General features: G+C 42.2%; 1 protein-coding gene across 1 annotated transcript in view; it reads right to left on the bottom strand.

Annotated features, from left to right (window-relative positions):
- The window catches only part of RYR3 (ryanodine receptor 3), a 364,573-nt gene that overhangs the window by 113,841 nt on the left and 231,933 nt on the right, over positions 1 to 18,799 (bottom strand). Inside the window, exons 45-47 of the mRNA XM_088025080.1 lie at positions 11,680 to 11,860; positions 10,392 to 10,497; positions 7,700 to 7,820 (exon numbers count right to left, since the gene is read on the bottom strand). Of these exons, the coding sequence (XP_087881206.1) occupies positions 7,700 to 7,820; positions 10,392 to 10,497; positions 11,680 to 11,860 (408 nt within the window). The remainder of the gene's footprint in view (positions 1 to 7,699; positions 7,821 to 10,391; positions 10,498 to 11,679; positions 11,861 to 18,799) is intronic.

Below are 18,799 nucleotides of genomic sequence, written 5' to 3' on the forward strand. Positions count from 1 at the left end.
GGAACTTTTAGAAGTCGGCTCCGCTGAGGGACGTCACTCCAGTGGCTAAGGGGGGGGGGGTGGAACCCTCACGGGACAGTGTGGTCTCAGGACCCTCGGGGTCACAGAAAGACCGGGGGTGCCTGAGTGCTGCAGAGCTCCCAGGTATCAGAGCGGGGAAGCTGGCTGCAGAGACGGAGCTGAAGCGCAGGGTCTCAGCTCAGGGTGGCCATAAACTGTGATCCGCGGCCCAGTCGGGCCACTGCTCCTCCAGCAGGGACCCAACAAGCGGCAGATTGGGGAGACTCCCCTTCCTGCCCTGGAAGGAGTGGCGCGGGAGCACACCGCAGGGATCTGCTGGGTTTGGAGACTCCACACGGGGTCGGGTGCCAGAGACAGAAACGCTTGGTCACAGGCCGGGTGAGCACGGAGTGTGGCCGGAGACCGGGGAGACGGGAGTGACTGGCTGCTTTTCTCTGCGGGTGCACTGAGGAGCGGGGCCCCAAGTTCTCGGCTCCTCCAGGGCGGAGATTGGGAGGCCGCCATTTTCATTCTCGTCCTCCAAAGCTGTACAGAAAGCTTGCAGGGAACAAAAGCTCCTGAGAGCAAACCCGAGCAGATTGCTTAGCCCGGACCGACAAGGGCGGGGCAATTCCGCCTGCGGCAAAGACATTTGGCAACCACGGCAGCAGGCCCCTCCCCCAGATCAGCAATAACAGCCAGCAAGCCAAGACCAAGTTTACCGATCAATGAGAACGGCAGAACTCCAGCGCTAGGCGAATACTGCACATAGAATTCATGGCTTTTTTACCATGATTCATTAGTCTTTCAAAGTTAATTTCTTTTAACTTTTTTTTTGAATTTTTCTTTTTCCCTTTTTCAACCAACATCTTATCAATCCCTTTTTTAAAAAAAACATTTTTATTTTTCATTTTTAGAGTCATATTCTATCCCTTCATAGTAGTTACCCTTATTTTTGGCATATATATATGTTGTTCTCTCCTTAAAATTTTGAGATAGTTTCTTCTAACATATCAAAATATACCCTAAATCTCTAGTGTATGGCTTTGTTCTAGTCTCCTATCTGATCACATTCTCTCCTTTTTTTTCTTTCTTTCTTTCCTTTTTTTATCCTCTTCTTTCTTTTTTCAAATATCTTATCAATTCTTTTTAAAATTTTTTATAATTTTCATCTTTACAGTCATATTCCATCCCTTCATCATACTAACCATTATTTTGTACATATATAAGTCTTTCTTTCTTTAAAATTTTAGGAAGCACTTTCTTCTAACAGACCAAAATACACCCAAAATCTAGTGTGTGGCACTGATCTATGCACAAACCTGATCATATTTGATCATATTCTGTTTTTTTTGTTTTGTTCTGTTTTTTCTTTTTCTTTTCTTTTTTCTCGTTTTTCTTTCTTTCCCTTTCTTTTCCCCTGGTTTCAGGTCTTTTCTGATATGATTAGCATATATTTTCTGGGGATGTTGTTAACCTGTTAGCATTTTATTCTCTCATTCATCTATTCTCCTCTGGACAAAATGACAAGATGAAAAAAATCACCTCAACAAAAAGAACAAGAGGTAGTACCATCTGCCAGGGACCAACTCAATACGGACATTAGTGTGATGTCGGACCTAGAGTTCAGAATATTGACTTTAAAGATACTAGCTGGGCTTGAAAAAAGCATGGAAGTTATTAGAGAAACCCTTTCCAGAGAAATAAAAGAACTAAAATCTAACCAAGTCAAACTCAAAAAGGCTATTAATGAGGTGCAATCAAAAACGGGGGCACTAACTGCTAGGATAAATGAGACAGAAGACAGAATCAGTGATATAGAAGACTAAATGATGGAAAATAAAGAAGCTGAGAAAAAGAGAGATAAACTACTGGATCACGAGGGCAGAATTCGAGAGATAAGTGATACGATAAGACGAAACAACATTAGAATAATTGGGATCCCAGAAGAAGAAGAAAGAGAGGGAGGGGCAGAAGGTATATTGGAGCAAATAATAGCAGAGAACTTCCCTAATGTGGGGAAGGAAACAGGCATCAAAATCCAGGAGGCACAGAGAACCCCTCTCAAAATCAATAAAAATAGGTCAACACCCCGACATCTAAGAGTAAAACTTACAGAGTCTCAGAGACAAAGAGAAAACCCTGAAAGCAGCTTGGGAGAAGAGATATGTAACTTACAATGGAAGAAACATTAGATTGGCAACAGACCTATCCACAGAGACCTGGCAGGCCAGAAAGGACTGGCATGATATCTTCAGAGCACTAAACGAGAAAAATATGCAGCTAAGAATACTATATCCAGCTAGGCTGTCATTGAAAATAGAAGGAGAGATAAAAAGCTTCCAGAACAAACAAAAACTAAAGGAATTTGCAAACACGAAACCAGCCCTCCAAGAAATATTGAAAGGGGTCCTCTAAGCAAAGAGAGAGCCTAAAAGCAGCATAGATCAGAAAGGAACACAGACAACATACAGTAACAGTCACCTTACAGGCAATACAATAGCACTAAATTCATATCTTTCAATAGTTACTCTGAATGTAAATGGGCTAAATGCCCCAATCAAAAGACACAGGCTATCAGATTGGATTAAAAAACAAGACCCATCGATATGCTGTCTGCAAGAGACTCATTTTAGACCCAAAGACACCCCCACATTGAAAGTGAGGGGGTGGAAAACCATTTACCAAGCTAATGGACACCAAAAGAAAGCTGGGGTGGCAATCCTTATAACAGACAAATTAGATTTTAAAACAAAGACTGTAATAAGAGATGAGGAAGGACCCTATATCCTACTTAAAAGGTCTATCCAACAAGAAGATCTAACAATTGTAAATATCTATGCCCTGAACATGGGAGCAGCCAATCATATAAGGCAATTAATAACAAAAGCAAAGAAACACATTGACAACAATACAATAATAGTGGGGGACTTCAACACCCCCCTGACTGAAATGGACAGATCATCTAAGCAAAAGATCAACAAGGAAATAAAGACTTTAAATGACACACTGGACCAAATGGACTTCACAGACATATTCAGAACATTCCATCCCAAAGCAACGGAATACATTCTTCTCTAGTGCCCATGGAACATTCTCCAGAATAGATCACATCCTAGGTCACAAATCAGGTCTCAACCACTACCAAAAGATTGGGAGCATTCCCTGCATATTTTCAGACCACAGTGCTTTGAAACTAGAACTCAATCACAAGAGGAAAGTCAGAAAGAACTCAAATACATGAAGGCTAAAGAGCATCCTACTAAAGAATGAATGGGTCAACCAGGAAACTAAAGAAGAATTAAAAAAATTCATGGAAACCAATGAAAATGAAAACACAACTGTTCAAAATCTTTGGGATACAGCAAAGGCAGTCCTGAGAGGAAAGTATATAGGAATACAAGCCTTTCTCAAGAAACAAGAAAGGTCTCAAATACACAACCTAACCCTACACCTAAAGGAGCTAGAGAAAAAAACAGCAAACACAGCCTAAACCCAGCAGGAGAAGAGAAATAATAAAGATCAGAGCAGAAATCAATGAAATAGAAACCAAAAGAACAGTAGAACAGATCAACGAAACTAGGAGTTGGTTCTTTGAAGGAATTAACAAGATTGATAAACCCCTGGCCAGACTTATCAAAAAGAAAAGAGAAATGACCCCAATCAACAAAATCATGAATGAAAGAGATCACAAGCAGCACCAAAGAAATACAAACAATTATAAGAACATATTATGAGCAACTCTATGCCAGCAAATCAGATAACCTGGAAGAAATGGTTGCATTCCTAGAGATTTATCAACTACCAAAACTGAACCAGGAAGAAATAGAAAACCTAAACAGACCTATAATCACTAAGGAAATTGAAGCAGTCATCAAAAATCTCCCAACAAACAAAAGCCCGGGGCAGATGGCTTCCCAGGGGAATTCTACCAAACATTTAAAGAAGAATTAATACCTATTCTCCTGAAACTGTTCCAAAAAATAGAAATGGAAGGAAAACTTCCAAACTCATTTTATGAGGCCACATTGCCTTGATCCCCAAACCAGACAAAGACCCCATCAAAAAGGAGAATTACAGACCAATATCCTTGATGAACATGGATGCAAAAATTCTCACCAAAATACTAGCCAATAGGAACCAACAGTACATTAAAAGGATTATTCACCATGACCAAGTGGGATTTATCCCTGGGCTGCAAGGTTGGTTCAACATCCGCAAATCAATCAACGTGATACAATACATTAACAAGAGAAAGAACAAGAATCATATGATCCTCTCAACAGATGCAGAGAAAGCATGTGACAAAGTACAGCATCCTTTCTTGATCAAAACTCTTCCCAGTATAGGGATAGAGGGTACATACCTCAATATCATAAAAGCCATCTATGAAAAACCTACAGCGAATATCATTCTCAATGGGGAAAAGCTGAGAGCTCTCCCCCTAAGGTCAGGAATACGGCACGGAGGTCCACTATCACCACTGCTATTCAACATAGTATTTGAAGTCCTAGGCACAGCAATCAGACAACAAAAAGAAATCAAAGGCATCCAAATTGGCAAGGAGGAAGTCAAACTCTCACTCTTTGCAGATGATATGATACTTTCTGTGGAAAATCCAAAAGACTCCACCCCAAAACTGCTAGAACTCATACAGGAATTCAGTAAAGTGGCAGGATATAAAATCAATGCACAGAAATCAGTGCCATTCCTATTCACCAACAACAAGACAGAAGAGAGAGAAATTAAGGAGTCAATCCCATTTACAATGGCACCCAAAACCATTAGATACCTAGGAATAAATCTAACCAAAGAGGCAAAGGATCTGTACTCAGAAAACTATAAAATACTCATGAAAGAAATTGAGGAAGACACAAAGAATTGGAAAAACGTTCCATGGTCATGGATTGGAAGAACAAACATTGTGAAGATGTCAATGCTACCTAGAGCAATCTACACATTCACTGCAATCCCCATCAAAATACCATCCACTTTTTTTAAAGAAATGGAACAAATAATCCTAAAATTTGTATGGAACCAGAAGAGACTCCGAATAGCCAGAGGAATGTTGAAAAAGAAAAGCAAAGCTGGTGGCATCACAATTCCGGACTTCCAGCTCTATTACAAAGCTGTCATCATCAAGACAGTATGGTACTGGCACAAAAACAGACACATAGATCAATGGAACAGAATCGAGAGCCCAGAAATGGACCCTCAACTCTATGGTCAACTAATCTTCGACAAAGCAGGGAAGAATGTCCAATGGAAAAAAGACAGTCTCTTCAACAAATGGCGTTGGGAAAATTGGACAGCCACATGCAGAAGAATGAAACTGGACCATTTCCTTACACCACACACAAAAATAGACTCCAAATGGTTGAAAGACCTAGATGTGAGACAGGAGTCCATCAAAATCGTAAAGGAGAACACTGGCAGCAACCTCTTCGACCTCAGCCGCAGCAACTTCTTCCCACAAACATTGCCAAAGGCAAGGGAAGCAAAGGCAAAAATGAACTATTGGGATTTCATCAAGATAAAAAGCTTTTGCACAGCAACAGAAACAGTCCACAAAACCAAAAGACAACCGACAGAATGGGAGAAGATATTTGCAAATGACATATCAGATAAAGGGCTAGTATCCAAAATCTATAAAGAACTTATCAAACTCAACACCCAAAGAACAAATAATCCAGTCAAGAAATGGGCAGAAGATATGAACAGACATTTTTCCAAAGAAGACATCCAAATGGCCAACAGACACATGAAAAAGTGCTCCACATTGCTCAGCATCAGGGAAATCCAAATCAAAACCTCAATGAGATACCACCTCACACCAGTCAGAATGGCTAAAATTAACAAATCAGGAAATGACAGATGTTGGCGGGGATGCGGAGAAAGGGGAACCCTCCTACACTGTTGGTGGGAATGCAAGCTGGTGCAACCCCTCTGGAAAACAGTATGGAGGTTCCTCAAAAAGTTGAAAATAGAGCTACCATACGATCCAGCAATTGCACTACTGGGTATTTACCTCAAAGATACAAATGTAGGGATCTGAAGGGGTACGTGCACCCCAATGTTTATAGCAGCAACGTCCACAATAGCCAAACTGTGGAAAGAGCCAAGATGTCCATCGACAGATGAATGGATAAAGAAGAGGTGGTATATATACACAATGGAATATTATGCAGCCATCAAAAGGAATGAGATCTTGCCATTTGCAACGACGTGGATGGAACTGGAGGGTATTATGCTGAGTCAAGTAAGTCAATCCGAGAAAGACAGGTATCATATGACCTCACTGATATGAGGAATTCTTCATCTCAGGAAACAAACTGAGGGTTGCTGGAGTGGTGGGGGGGTTGGGAGGGAGGGGGTGGCTGGGTGACAGACATGGGGGAGGGTGAGCGCTGTGAATTGTGCAAGACTGTTGAATTTCAGATCTGTACATCTGAAACAAATAATGCAATATATGTTAAGAAAAAAAAAAGAAGATAGCAGGAGGGGAAGAATGAAGGGGGGGAAATCAGAGGGGGAGACGAACCATGAGAGATGATGGACTCTGAAAAACAAACTGAGGGTTCTAGAGGGGAGGGGGGTGGGGGATGGGTTAGCCTGATGATGGATATTAAAGAGGGCACATTCTGCGTGGAGCACTGGGCATTTTGCACAATGAATTGTGGAACACTACATCAAAAACTAATGATGTAATATATGGTGATTAACATAACAATAAAAAATTTAAAGAGAAAAAAAAAGATGAGTAAGTCCAGGGACCTAATGTACAGCATGGTGACCACAGTTAACAGTATTGTATCCTTGAAAGTTTCTGTTAAAGAGCTGAAATGTTCTCAATATAACAGGAAAATAGGTAATTACGTAATGTCAAGGATGTGTTAACTAAATTTATTGTGGTAAACATCTGCTACACACACACACGTATGTACAAAATCATCACACTGTACACCTTAAACATACATGTTATATATCAATTGCATCTCAATAAAGCTGGAAAAAATGTGATACACTCCAAAGCATTTCCCAAACTTACTTGACTCCAAACTTAACAGATACATCAATTAGTATTTTCTACAAAAACTTTCCTTGGAACACCAGTTTGGGAAACACCGTAACAGTCAGAGTCATGTTGTCTTTTCAATTCCTCTACCTGCCAGGAAGAACCTGTCTATATAGCAGGGGGAGGGAACTGGAGAAACAGAATGCTTTGGGGAAAGATTAAGTTTTGCAAAGCTAACACTGACTGATGCGAAATCAATCATCCAAGTAGCACTGGGATGGGGGGGAGATACCTTTATATCCATGGCCAGGAGCTCCATGGGACTGTGGCAAGAAGGGAGCCTAAGTCAGGCCCTATCCATCTGCTTCCCCACCTGGCTGCACAATCTGGGGACACTGAGGCAAAGGAGAAGGAGGACTGAGGTGAGAGCTTTCATTTGTCCCATTCCATCAGCCTCCTTCCAGAGGGTTAGAGTGTCCAGAGGACTGTGAGGTCTAGAATGGCCCTATCCACTGGGTGTAGGGTACAGGGGCCTTGGACACAGGGAAGCAGTGGAGAGAGCAGCCAGCTGGAGCCAGGAGGAGAGAACTCCCGACTGCCAGAAAAAGAGCAAGACCTTCCCCAGTGCTGCCTGCCCTGCAAGTGGGAGCCTGGCACGACTCAGCCTTCGGCTGCTTCTCTTACCTTTGTTCAGGGAGGGCAGCTTCAAGGGGATGCTGATGATACCGACCAGGTCCTCCGTCGGGACGAGGGAGCGCAGGATTGACCTGATTCGGATGGCTTCCCCCTTTCCTGTCTGGATAAGCTGCAACGCAGGGTTGGAGAATGAGATTAAGGAGGCTTCCATACCGTTTCCCCACCCCATGTCCAAACCACTGGCAGCAACCTTGTTCTTAAGGCCGGGTATGCTTGTACACTTCCCTAACTGCCACAGACGCTTAGGGTCATGGGGCAAAAGGGGAGCTTTCTCCCGATTTCCCACAAGAGGTGCTACTGAGGGCATAACCCTGACCAAGGAGGTCACTTGATTCCTTTGCTGGGATTACAATGGTCAGGCAGTTATGGGATCAAGTCTCTGCAGTAAATGTGGGGGCTGCTGGGGTTTCTCAGAGTCACTGCAATCCCGGGAGCTCTCTGTGGCCATGACGGAGGTGTTGACACTGTGGCCACAATTTGCGACTTTAGAATTCAGTGAAATATAGAAACGACTGATGAATTTCATTTCCTAAAAGTCTGATTAATGCTTGGGCTGGGGGTGGAATTTCGAGGACGAGAGGAATTTCGAGGATGTCATGGAGGATGTGAGCGTCTCAGTGGAGTTATCCCGAGATGGACAACCTGATGCATTCTACCAGGAAGGGGCCAACCAGCGTGAACAGGTGCATATCCTCCCGAACATGGGGAACATCGAGGCAGCGGGTACACTTCTGGCCACAGGCTCTCAGCTGAAAAATGAACTGTTATGAGGTCAGGAGGGAATCTGCCCCGGTCAGCTGGATGGTGTGCTGGAAGATGGCTCTTGGAGGCCTCAGGGGAAAACTACCTATGCGCTCACCCTAGCTGCCACCTCTCATTCCTGTGGGTATAAGGGATGCTGTCAGTGATGATGGCATCTACCCTCCCACCACCACTTACAGAGTAGGGGCCCAAGGGAGGGGTGCTGGGAAGGGGTATGTGTAAAATGCTGAAGCAGAGGGGCGGGAAGGAAGGAAGCACCTCCTTCACAGATGGGGCTCTAATGGCTTAGGGGTCTCATGAGGGTGTCTTCCTGAGAATAAGCCAACTGTGTCACCTGCTTTCTGAAGTGATGACAGGTGATCAGGGGAGCTGACACCTGCCCCATCCTGTTCCCAGACTGCAGAACACCCTACTATTTCCCTTGCTCCCTTTCAAGCTTCCTTTATTTGTTTAAAGGCGTAGAAATGTAAAGATGGGCCTTGTGGATAAGGGTGGTTTATCACATAGTAGGAACCAGAATCTTCAGTTAAGAATTCTGATCAGGCTCCCCTATCAAGATTTAGACTTCCTTCTATCCACAGTACTTTTAACATAGATTCTTCCATATTGTAATAGTCTCCCTAAACACATGAGATTAAGGAGGCTAGACTGGGCTAGATTGTGTTTTAGGCAAGCCCATGACCTACTGGAAGAAAGTTAAGAGTGGATGCTGTAGTGCAGTGTCCTAACCCATAGGTCATGACCAATTAGTGGGTGTAAAATCAAATTAGTGGGTTGTGACTTGTATCAAAAAGCATGAAGTATATTAGTATAGAATAGCAAATATTAGAGTGAGGTGTCTGTAGTAAGGGTAAATTTTGCTTCTGGAATATATGTATACTAGGTAGCAATGGAAATTATTATTTCTTACTATACCTAAAACAATTTTTTTCATTAAGAAGTTTGAAAGCCACTACTTGAATGGGTTCTTTCATTAGTACTTAAAAAAATACAACATATCGAGTGTTAACTTGTCAATGACCAAATACACAATCTCATCAATACCAGATACCACTGTTTATATCAACCCAATCTGCACTGTAAGCACTTTTTGGGGGATACCTTGGAATAATCCAAATGCAGTGAGCAGGGCAGAAAGAGGCAGGCAGGCACCAGAGCCTCGAATGAGCAAATCAGTTCTTTTAAAGAATTATCTAGTACTAGATAGTAGTACTAGATCTATCTAGTACTAGAAGTACAAAATACTTCTAGTATTTTGTAATTAAAAATTGTTAAATCTTTTCTGTTTTGATATAAAAAGCAATTATTTCCTCCCTCACTTATGACATGGGGCCTTCTGTGAAATGAGGTCACTCTCTCTCTCTGCCCCGAGCAGAGGTGAAAAAGGGAAGAGGAAGAACATAACTTTTTAGGTTAAAACTGGAGCCCTGAGAAGGCATCCCATAAACAACGAACCATCTTTTTCCAGATCCTCGCAAAGCTTATCTCTGGAAAATAATCAAACGTGAACCATGGGAAGAGACTGCCTTTCTGGTGTCTCACACCATGGGCATTGGGAAAAGAGGATTTTCCATGTGGAGTGTCCCAATGGCCACAGTCAAGAATCAAGTTGGTCCACATTCTGACCATATAGAAGGATATGGAAACATAATTTTTAGGGGCTTCTGAAACAGAATATGTGGGGAATGTGCCCAACTAGCACCACAGAGAAATCACACACACAGGGATTTGCTCAGGAGTCATTTCTTTAGAAGGCTGCAGAATCAGCTACAAGAGATGGAAACGACTTTTGATGTTAGCTGAAAGGACTGAGAGAAAGGGGTGTTAGCAAATGCCAGAGATTGAAGAAGAAATTACGTTCAGGGACTCTCCAGTGCTCCTCACTCAAGCCCTTCAAAGTTGCCCTCTGGGAACTCACATGCATTTCAGGCGCACAGCGGCCCAGGAGATCTATAAGAGCTGAATAAAAAGACATAATTGCGTTGCCCATGTGCACGATCTCTTCATCTTCATTGTCCTCCAAGCTGCGGAGAGAGAACCAACATGGGGGAGGTGTGAGGAAGGCTGGCAGGTGTGGCCATGTTATTAGACATGAGCTGCTTGACCTGGAAACTCTCTCCTCATCCTGAGCATCACACATCCTTTTCCCAGGACACCTTCTCTCCCAATGAGGTGGTTTTACTCAGTAAGCTCAAAGGACCCAAATATTTGTCCATGGAATTCCTATGATCCCCTGAACTTTAAGGCCTAAGTACTGGCATGAGCTGATCTTGCAGACCATACATACCCATGGAATGGCACAGTAATCCCCAAAGCTCCTACCAACCATTCATTCCATTTCCCTTCTTGAATGTACATGGAAAGCATACTGGACGTGGAGTCAGGAGGGGTAAGTCCATGCCTTGGATCTGTTCCTAACAAGCTGTATGACCCCAGCCTCGTTTTTTTTTCATGCAACGTGAGGAAGGTGGGGCAGATTACATTTTGGGTTCTTTCTAGTTCTACCAGATCACCTACCAGAATGAATAACCAAAAAACCTCCCAACTGGCTAGAGAATTACCCCCATTGGGTCATACCTATTCTCTAGATTCTGGGGTCTAATCTAGAGGCTATGATAAAGGAAAGGGAGCTGGGCATGATACACCAACTACATCCTGAACCTTTAAATACTGGGATTATTGATGCTGTGATTTTCCACATCCTGCATTCTCTTTTTTACCTAAGGAATCAAATCAAAACACTTTCAGAAGGGAAAGTGGAGGGTACTACCCCTTTTTAAAAGCGAGTTAAGAAAGGAGGCACTGAGGTTTAAATTCTGAATGGAATGGGCTGAAGTGAGACTGTGGCCGTAACCTTGGTCAGTCCAGCCTTTGGCCTTGGCAGCTTCCTCCTGTAGTGATGCCATGCGGAGGTGTAGTGGTGGCTGAAAAAGCTTGCAGGTGTCTCGATCTGCCCGTTGGTGTAGGAGTGGAATAGGAGAAATGCAAAGCGGTGAAGGTGATCCTGATCACTAGGTTTACTGGGAGAGTCAGGACAGCAATGTGCTTGACAAAGTGATTTAAAATGTTTTAAGTACAACTATAAAGAACCTGTGCTTTCCCCACCAGGGGGGAAGTTACTGACACTTCCTTAATAATCCAGGTACTGACCATCTTTGGGAGCTCACCAACTATATCAGCGCCACAAGGCAATTCCATTCACTTACACTTCTCTCTTGTATCCCTGAGAGGGGAGGTCGAGGGCTGGGTTCTCAGAGATCTTAATGGCGCCCTGCATGGCTGCCAATAGACCGTTTCCTCCTTCACCTCGAAGGGCTGGGCCGAAGCACTCCGGGCGTCTGATGAGCAGCTTGACCACGACACTAGCATTTTCTTCCACACTTTCGCCTAAAGAAAAGGGGCGTTATTTCCTTTTTATTGGAAAGGACAACCTCGGGGTTTATTTCTAAATTGACGAGGTTGGGAGAACAGTACTGGCTTGAGCTTGTCACTCATTTGTAAAATTAGGAGGTAAAACTGGTAGAGAGAAAGGTAAGCTTTGATAAATTAGGTCCAAATCTGTTTTTGAAGTATTAAGATTAACCATTATAAAACAGAATCTTACTTTTAAGTTCAGGATTTTGTGCTGTGATTATTTCACTACATTTAGATCCTCAGAAAGCAAAAAATGCACTACTGAGTCTTCCCCAGATTACTGATTCAGTCACAAGTGACTTAGAGGACAAAGAACTTGACATCTTTGTTAACTTCACGAGAGACTGTGAAAACCTATCTCCTTCCTTCCCTAAGAGGCAAAATGGTAACTCAAGCTGATGTGCCTCAATTAAGATCTAAGGAAACAACACGTTAGCCCCCCAAATGCATTCTCAGAGTCTAAACACGTACCTTAGAACAACCAAGTTTATGTGGATGGACATTAGGGCGTTTCTGACATTATTGATCCAAATAATCTACTTGGTAAAGTTGTCCTCGTTATTCCTAAGTTCTCTCTCTGGGAAGCTGAAGGTTGGAGAATTGTATTCTGCTGGTATTTTCTCTTTGGAAGAACATGGACAGCTAAGACGGGGCTCATTTCCCAAAGCAGTGATGAAGCGGTGGAGCTGGAACACTTAGGGAGGGGGAGCCAGTGGCTCTCAGAGAAAATTCTTGTCACCAAAAGCAATTCTACAGCTTGTTCAAACAACTTCATGAAATACATTTTCTGCCTCACATGAAATCTTAATTTGTGTTGAGAATTTATCCCTGGGCTAAGACTCTGAGAAAAGACTTTTTTGATGTTGTGTATCGGATGAAGGCTGACGAAAATTTTTTTCTACAAGATCGTCAGATATCCTTGGAGGATTGAGCTCTCTAACAGAGGTTGCTTCTTGACATACTGCTGAATTATTTATTCTTGCCTAAAATGACTTCACATCTTAGCAGGCTAACACAAGAGCCATTTATTATCTCATAGTTTCTGTAGGTCAGGAATTTGGGAGTGACTAAGCATGGGCTCTCCCACGAGGATGCTGTCAAAATGTCGACCAGCACCGCAGTCTTACGAAGGCTTGACTGGCCATGGAGTATTGGCTTCCGTGCGCGTTTGCGCGCGCGCGCGCACGCACGCACACACACACACAAACACACACACAGCTGTTGGCAGGAGGCTTCAGTTCCTCACCATGTGACCTCTCCATGGGGCTGCCTGAGTGTTCTCACCACATGCCAGCTGGCTTCCCACAGAGCAAATGATCCGAGAGAATAAGGCGATGCCTTTTACAACCTTGTTGCATACCGTCACTTCTGCCATATCCTATTCATTAGAAGTGACTCACTGAGTCCAGCTCACACTCCAAGGGAGACAAATCTATCTTTTGGAGGGAGATGCTACTGAAGAATTTATAGACGCATTTTAAAACTATCACAGGAGTTAAGCTCTGTCTCATGAAAACTTTTATGAATCAACTTAGAAGTGGGTGAGTAGAGCATTAGAATGGGAACCCAGAAACCCTGGCTTCTCTACCAGCTTTTCAGCAAATCACTCTGTAAGAAGCATGCATGCTGCACCGTCTCCCTGGGTCTTGTTTGCCCTATTGAGGTACTCATGCATCTTCTAGCTTTTTAGAGTGAGTCTATTAGTCTACCCCCATATGCAGAAATTTCTCCTGTCATGTCCAGAGAATCAGAGGGGCTGAGCCTGCTGCCCCAGTGCTTGAAATCAGCTTACACTCAGCTCTCACATGAACTCACTCTCATACTTGAACATACGCGATGTGACTCACAGCTCTGGAGAGCCTACCCTACATCACAGCTGTAGTCCTGGCCTTGAGCTTGGCCTACTGACATCCTTTTCTATCACCCAACTGCCTGCATTGCAAGTAAAATTCAAGATTATAAATATATACCATGTGAGTTTTAGAACTGTGTAAGTAGATTCAGAAAAGTTTTCATTCAACTGAATTTAAACAGCCCATTGGCATGCATTCACTGTCTTATAGCTCAATCCTTTAAAAGACTAAAATTTTTATAAAGAAGCTCTTCTCCAAGTTTCATCTAATATATAGAACAGAATTTATTTTTATTAAACCAGAATCCACGTGAAGAAAATTCTCAGGAGACGCAAAAAGGCTAAAATAATCATAGTGATGATATGGTGGAAAGAATCAATGAAGGAGAGAAACCAAGGAGAGGTTGAGTAATGTTCTACAATTTGTGGAAGATAAAACAACGACACTAAGCCCTAGGGCCATGCTTTCCTATATTAGTCAACCACCAGTCAAACCTAGCATTTATACTTGACTTAATTTAATCACAGGAGGGACACTTAAAGAAAAGCACCAGGACAATCAACATATTTGAGAGTAAATAATCTTACTTATGGATATAACTCACAGTTCATTACTTTCAAATGTTGTTGGCCTCTAAAACTTACATCCACGCTCCCAGTTGTCATTTCTCATTATAATAATGAAGCTAAAACTTGGAAATTTTAAGTGCCAAAAATGGACAAAAACCCCCAAACCTGTTATTCAAACTTATTTAAACATCATACTGTGATTCTTTCAGTTCTCAGGATGGAAACACTTTGTGGGTCAGCCATGGTCTTTACCAGTATGCTGCCATCAACCTAGCTCTTCCCACAGTGATCAGTATCATGGAGTTTGATGGGACATGGACCATAATGTGCAAAAGAATTTGAAAAACTGAGTTCTCTACTGAGTTTGCTATTGAAATTCATTTGCCAAATTAACCTTATTTTACCTAAATCTCAGGTCTTCAGATCTAAGCTAATCGGGTGAGCTGCTACAACTGACCCAGGAAGCCTTTGATTACTGAATTGTGGACATCTGTGGGGGATGCAGAATGAACTCTGCAAGAGGAAGGACCTGGAGTGCAACCATTGCTGCTAAATGGAGAGAGGGCCAAGAAAGAGAATTTTCCAAAGGCTGCACAAAGTAGAGAAGTAGAGAAGATGGCATAATTAGGGGAGAGAGAGAACATTTTCTTCCTAATTACCTGTAGCTCGGCAAGATGGACTGCCAAACAAATCCACTATGGGGAAGCTAAATACTGACCTTGAGGGCATTTTTCAAGGGAGAAAGAGATCTGAGGTAAACTAGTTTTGCCCCAGGGCTTACAATAATGTTTTTGGTTGAGTTCCAAAATGAATAATGAGCTTATAGTAAGAGTGTGAGTATTCTCGGTGCCTTTCTTCAAAGGCTCTCAACACTGGCTTCACGTTACTATCTTCTTTCAACATTCCTGGTAAGTTGGATGAAAATGGCAATGATTCTCCCTGTTTTACCCTGAAGCAGTCATTCTCACCACAGGGACAATTAGTCATGATGCAATGATTTTACTTTCAGTCCATCAATTTTCTTACTCTCTATATTCTAACTACAGTCCTTGCTTCAAGTTCCTTTGCCTGGAATGACTTCTTCCTTCCCATTACCTTCACATAAACCCTTGACCTACGTAGCTCCACTTCATCCTTGGAAGCCCTAGAGGATATGGTCTTCTCAAACACCCTGTACTCTTCCTTTAATCATTGAAAACAAGCACAATGAATGGTTTGTATCTGTGTCTGTTTTTCTCGCCAGACTGTCTATTTAATAAGAACAGGGCCTATGTTCGCATTATCTAACCCTATACGCTCAAGCATCTTGTTACCATCTGACACATCATAGGCATTCAAAAAGTTTTTTGAATAAATGAATAGACTCCATTGAGACTCAAGGCAGAGATTTGAAACGACAGGATGGAAAGTTGAGGGTGACTATCCATTACCGCATTACCAGATCAACTATCAGTCTTTGTTTACAAGAGCCTGGGCTGTCCATTTCCTCAGATTTCAATTAGTCTTAAGGAAAAGAACATAATCCCCAATCAAGTCCTAGTGCAGTAAGAAAGAGCACTGGAGGCCTAACATAAAGGCATACAGAGTATCCAAATTTACAGAATTATAATGCAGGGGTGATGGCCAGGATCCAGTATCTTTTTCTGGTAAGTGCCAACTTTGATATGGTGGTTGGCAACTTGCATGAACCAAGTCATTCCAAGTGGTTGAGACCTATGATCTCTTCCTTAGGGCTTTCTAACCTATGGAGGAAGGAGCTGGGCATAGGTCAGTAAACTACTATGGCAGCACAGAGAGCAAATGAGGAATTGTTTGGTTATTAAATCAACCATTCATTAAGCTCACATTACTCACATTACTCATTAGTCACTGATTCTTTGGCCCAGTGGACAAGCAGTGTAGAAGACAGGCAAGCCTGGACCCCAGAATGAGATGAGTGGAACAGGTCTATTTACCTGCAGCAGAGCTTCCCAAATATCTTGCAGATATGTGAGCAAGAAATAAATGCTTATTATTCTATGCCATTGAGACTATAAAGCTTTTTGTTATGCAGCAGAGGTCAATTAACACAGGCTGAGAGGGAATTAGTTCCTATGCAGCTCCAGTGGTCCAGGTGGAAGATAATGATGGTTTGGAGTAGGATGTGGCCAGTGGAGATGGAGAGAAATCCAAGCTGATGGATTCCAGGTAAATTTTAGACATTGAGCCTACAGAATTTTAAGTGGATTGAATGTGGGGATAAGGAAAAAGTCTGAATGGAGGATGCCACCTAAGATTTTTGAGTATCTGCAAAGTCAGTAGTGCTAGCTAGGGACATGGGGAAGCTAAGAGAACAAGTCTGGGGCAGATACACAAATTAAGCCTTAAGATCTACAAAATTTGAAATGCCTAGCCAACGTTCAAGTAGAAATATCAAGTAGGTAGCAGGTTACACAAGTCTGGGGCTCAGGGAAGAGAAAAAGGATGGGAATGTATATTTAGGGGATCATTAGCAAACATGTGGAATTTAAAGCTAAGGGACTGAATGAAAATCTTGCAGGATGGACTGGTATAGTAGTCCAGAAATTCTGGAGGCTAGTATTTAATTCCAGAATCATGCTAAAATGTTGCCCATGTATCTAGAGTTTGGATCCATATCGCTTTTTCATGAAATGTGTTAAATAAAACTTGAGTGAGCCTGAAACCTGGAGTCAGAGTTGAGGTGTGCTCTAATAGAATAGAACCCACCTGTTAAATAGGGACATTCTCACTGACTTGATGAAAATCAATTTGTGGTGAGTATCAGGATCATAATACTGTCACTTTGGGGGAATAATGTTGATGAAGCAGCTTTTGCCCTGCTTTACTGTTTCAGTTAAAATCCACAATATTATGTAGGTACCAGGCTTCATTTGCCATTGTTATCAATACAAAGATTGATGAAGAGCCCATGTACATATGGATTCAGCACATTTGGGCTCATGCTAAAATGCTCAGCCATCAGCACTGCTGGAATCCCACAGGCAGCAGTGGAGGAGAAATGCTGAATAATTTACTTAGCATGAAAATAACAAGGCCACACAGCTTTTCACCCCAGCCAGATTTCCTCATTTTGGTGTTCTAGGTATTCATTTGCCATTGGCTTATTTATTTTGAGTAATTTATTTTCTTTCTTTTTTTTTTTTTATTATGTTCAGTTAGCCAGCATATAGTACATCATTAGTTTCTGATGCAGTGTTCAACAATTTTCTATTACTTGTGTTGTTTTGACTATCTCTGGGTTTTTATGGTCTCACTTTGAGTTTTTACGGTCTCACTTTGAGTTTTAACAGATGGAGTCACATTTTCTTGTCTTTGTCACTATAAGCCCATCTTGACCCCAATGACCAATTTCCTTCTCCTTCTCAGGCATAGGGATTCAAGAAGGTCCATTGGGAGAAGGAGGAAGGTGGCGGAGAAGATATTTCCCAAGCCTTATAATTGGTGAGATGTTGTAACTCAGACATTAAGTACCCAACCCCCACTAGCCATATCTCAATTGCACCTCATATTCTATCTTCTCTCACCACGATAGCCTGAAGTGTCTTTTTTTTTTTTTTTAAAGATTTTATTTATTTATTTATTTGAGAGAGAGAGAGAGAAACAGCATGAGAGGGGAGAATGTCAGAGGGAGAAGCAGGCTCCCCGCTGAGCCGGGAGCCCGATGTGGGACTCGATCCCGGGACTCCAGGATCATGACCTGAGCCGAAGGCAGTCGCTTAACCAACTGAGCCACCCAGGCGCCCTGAAGTGTCTCTTGAGTACAACACTGTGATGTTGTTTATAATTGTCTTAAACTGTTATTTAAATCTTTTACTGTTGGTCAATTTTTCAAAAGTTTGCCAAATCTTTCCAACTATATTGTAAATGTGAGAATAAGAACAATGTTTCACACATTTTAATCCTAACCATCCCTAGTCTTCAGTACCAATCACACTTAAGAGTGGTTATTACATCCTTTCTCACTCTGATAACATAAATACATGGATGGAAATGACCGGCTGATTCTTTTAAGCATCTGTATCTACTGTGCCCTTCAAAGGTACCAAGCTATTTTGTGCCTTTGACCCTAAAATTTTTTCCCCACCTTTACTGAGATAAAACTGATATATCCTAAAAGATTCACGTCTCCTAGATCAAGGGCCAATCAGTAGGCTCTGACCACACTACTCTGTTAAACTATGTCCCTTTGTTTCTTCAAGATGTGTTATTCAACACTTACCTTTCCCCCCAGGTATTCCTAGATTCACTCTACCAGATTCCAACAAGGACTGTCGTTTTTGGCATGTCACCAGTCACACATGTCACTATGTAGATAGGTATAGTCAGTTACAGCGTTTTTAGTAATTATTCCATGTACGTTTCTCATAATTCCACTTAGGTTTCCTCTGTTTCCGGCTTTGACTTATGCCTTCAGGGTTTTTAGAGCATGTCTCTTCTCACATCTCACAGCCTGTCATATACACTTCACA

Source organism: Eumetopias jubatus, unplaced genomic scaffold (genome assembly GCF_037043125.1).
Source record: "Eumetopias jubatus isolate StellerSeaLion01/CBP00866 unplaced genomic scaffold, mEumJub1_p1.0 scaffold_7, whole genome shotgun sequence".
Lineage (NCBI taxonomy): Eukaryota > Metazoa > Chordata > Mammalia > Carnivora > Otariidae > Eumetopias > Eumetopias jubatus.